At 30.0% G+C, this 3,294-nt stretch overlaps 1 protein-coding gene across 1 annotated transcript; it reads left to right on the forward strand.

Annotated features, from left to right (window-relative positions):
* The first annotated feature begins 608 nt into the window (after window positions 1–608).
* LOC126668353 (uncharacterized) lies at window positions 609–2,749 on the forward strand. Its single transcript, XM_050361560.1, has 4 exons — window positions 609–860; window positions 1,078–1,549; window positions 1,873–2,486; window positions 2,681–2,749. Exons 1-4 carry the CDS (start codon window positions 609–611, stop codon window positions 2,747–2,749), a joined length of 1,407 nt encoding a protein of 468 aa, XP_050217517.1.
* Window positions 2,750–3,294: the final 545 nt, after the last annotated feature.

Consider the following 3,294-nt stretch of genomic DNA (forward strand, 5'->3'; position numbering starts at 1 on the left):
ATAATCTGATGATACCTTGGTGATAACTGCTTTAGACTCAGCTTATCATATTCTTATCATATATTTATCATAAAGAATATGTGTTAAAATATTATGATGATAATATGATGATAATCTGCTGATAGAATACCTTGGTGATAACTCCTTTAGCTTGATGATAAAAAAGTATGATTATCATATTCTTATCATATATTTATCATAAGCTAATCATATTTTTTATAACATGCAGAAAATGGAAAATATTCAAGTCTTAATGCAACATAATGGACAATGGAATGAGGAAGGCAGGTTTATTGACTTCCAAATAACAGGACTTTTATTGGAAATGGACTGCACATTCAAAGATTTTTATGAAATAGTATATCAACGTTTGCTTCTACAAGATAGTGCAGTACAGTTAGATATAAAATTTCTGATACGTGACAATTATCCTCCAATGAAAATTGAAGACGAAGGAAGTCTCAGATTCTATTTAGAGTTAAAGAAGAATGAAATTAATTTCACAAAATATCCAATTTGTGTTGTTATTAATAAAATAGAATCTAGGCAGTTAATGGAGTCATCATCATCATCAGCTGCAAACAAATAAAACAGTTCAAGTTTTGTTTATGAAGACATCACCGCTCTATGATCAGTCATATGGATCAAAAGAAATATCTAACACAAATATGGATATGATTGAATATGCAAACCTCCTATGCGACCTTCAAAAAAATCTTCTTGAACATGATTTTGAAGAAGATATTGCTCCAAACATACAAGTAAATCAGAAAATAGAAGAAGGAGGGATATTCATAGACAAAGAGACACTAATAACAGATATGAGTCTGTATGGATTAGCAGACCATTTTCAATACAAGGTAATATTATATTATATCCTTTTATTTTAATCTTTTTTTTAAAAAATACAATAATCTGTTTATCTTTTCTATTATCATATCACTAATTATCATACACATATCATAAATGATACAGGTTGTAAAATCCTGCACAAGACAGTACCGGTTAAAATGCATCGATGATTATTGTGAATGGAAATTTTATGCATAAAGAATTGGACATACCAAAATGTTTCAGGTGCGAACATTCAGTAATAGTCATACATGTTCATTGGAGGTCAGAATGGGGAAAAACAAATATGTCAGCTCAAGAACAATAGCAAAAATCATAAAACCAAATATGTTGGATGTCAAGACAATTTATACACCTAATGACATAATCAGAGATATGAGAAATGATTATCGCATTAAGTTGGATTACTGGAAGGCTTGGAAATGTAGAGAAAGAACAATGGAGCTTCTAAGAGGAAAACCGGAAAATTCATTTGCTCAACTACCAAGATACTTTTACATGATACAGCAAACAAATCCAGGTTCAATTGTAATGTTGAAAAAAGATGAGAATAATTCATTTCTCTATGCTTTCATGTCACTGAAGGCATCAATAAGTGGATGGAATCACTGTATTCCTATTATGATTGTGGATGGAACCTTTTTGAATGGACCATATGGAGGTACTCTTTTTTCAGCTTCAACGCATGACGCAGCTGGTAAGCAAATAATACTTATAATCAAATTATTCATGACTTTATCATTACATTATCATAATTGTTTCATCCTATAATCTTCTGATGATAATAGAGTTAGATAGGATTATCATAATATTATCACAATATATTTACATTATCACACAATTATCATCTGCTTATCATAGCATTATCATTATCATTATATTATCATATCATTATCATAATATTGGAATAGCATTATCATTATCATAATATTATCATATCAGTATCATAATATTGGAATAGCATTATCATTATCTTATTTTATTGCATATATGAATTTAATATAATATTATATATTGCAGGAAAAATATTCCCCCTTGCATTTGCAGTTACTGATTCAGAAAATGATGCATCATGGAATTGGTTTTTCACTAACATCAAATCTGTGTTTGGTGTAAGAGAGGAAATGTGTATAATTTCAGACAGACACGACAGCATCAAAAAAGCAATAGAGAGTGTTTTTGAAGGAGAAGTTCAACATGACATTTGCATTTATCATTTACTGAATAATGTGAAATACAAATTCAAGAAACAGCACAAGAAAATTAAAGATCTCTTCATGGAAGCTGCAAGATCTTATACAAAAACAGAGTTCAAAATACATATGGACGAACTACACAAGATCAGTCCAAAATTTACAGAATATCTCAATGGGGTTGGATTGAAAAAGTGGGCAGTATCACATTCTGTGAACAAAAGGTACAATATTTTGACATCTAATACAGCAGAGTCATTTAATGCAACAGTTAACAGAGCAAGAGAATTACCAGTTACAATGCTTATGGAATACTTAAGGAACTTGGTTCAAAGATGGAGCTGCAAAAACAAAAATCTTGCTAAAGGAACTTTCACAAAGTTGTCAACTAAATATGAAACTCTTCTCAGGGAAAACTACTTAGAATCAATGGAACTCAAGGTAAATCATAAATTAGCTTAAATTCATGGTTATCATCTTAATATCATAATATCATAAACATTATCATCTGACTATCCAAAACTTATCATCTGACTATCCAAAGCTTATCATCTAACTATCATAAACTTATCATCTGACTATCATAACATTATCATTGATTTATCATATGTTGAATTTTATCTTCTGGTCATCAGGTGGATGGAACTTCAGATGAATACATATTCAGTGTGATTGACTTGGGAAGTACTTTACTGTTAACATGAAGGATAGGACTTGCACATGCAACAAATTTCAAGTAGATATGCTTCCTTGTAGGCATGCTTCTGCTGTATGCTATGACAAACATCAAGACCCACAAGAATACTGCTCAAATTAATTCACAAATGAAGAGATGCTTGCTACATATGAAGAAGTTGTATTCCCTGTAAATAAAGAAGACACATGGGATATACCTACTGAGGTAGAAAATTATATTGTCTTACCTCCTGTTGGCAGAATTAAAGTAGGAAGGCCAAAGAAGAGAAGAATAAAAGGAATAGTAGAACATCAAACACAGAACAGGTGTACAAGGTGTAGAGCTTATGGACATAATCGTAAAACTTGTAGGAATATGTCAAAAAAGAAATAGAACTGCTATTATGTAAAGATTTGAAAGATTTGAAATGCTATTATGTAATTGAAATATTCCATTTCATTTTTTCATTTAATAAAAATTTAACAATTCAAAAATTATTATCATACACTTTTCATTTGTAAAACTGTTTGGAGTAGTAATCTGTAAGAAAATCTTACAATTATCATAATAATA

The sequence above is a fragment of the Mercurialis annua genome, linkage group LG1-X (genome assembly GCF_937616625.2).
Source record: "Mercurialis annua linkage group LG1-X, ddMerAnnu1.2, whole genome shotgun sequence".
In the NCBI taxonomy this organism is placed as follows: domain Eukaryota; kingdom Viridiplantae; phylum Streptophyta; class Magnoliopsida; order Malpighiales; family Euphorbiaceae; genus Mercurialis; species Mercurialis annua.

What these genes read in the sequence shown, in the direction of transcription:
- LOC126668353 (XM_050361560.1), top strand. Translation starts at nt 609, where the DNA reads ATGAAGACATCACCGCTCTATGATCAGTCATATGGATCAAAAGAAATA. An exon ending in CAGACCATTTTCAATACAAG is followed by an intron (nt 861 to 1,077) that starts GTAATATTATAT and finishes AAAATGTTTCAG; the next exon opens with GTGCGAACATTCAGTAATAG. An exon ending in TTCAACGCATGACGCAGCTG is followed by an intron (nt 1,550 to 1,872) that starts GTAAGCAAATAA and finishes TATATATTGCAG; the next exon opens with GAAAAATATTCCCCCTTGCA.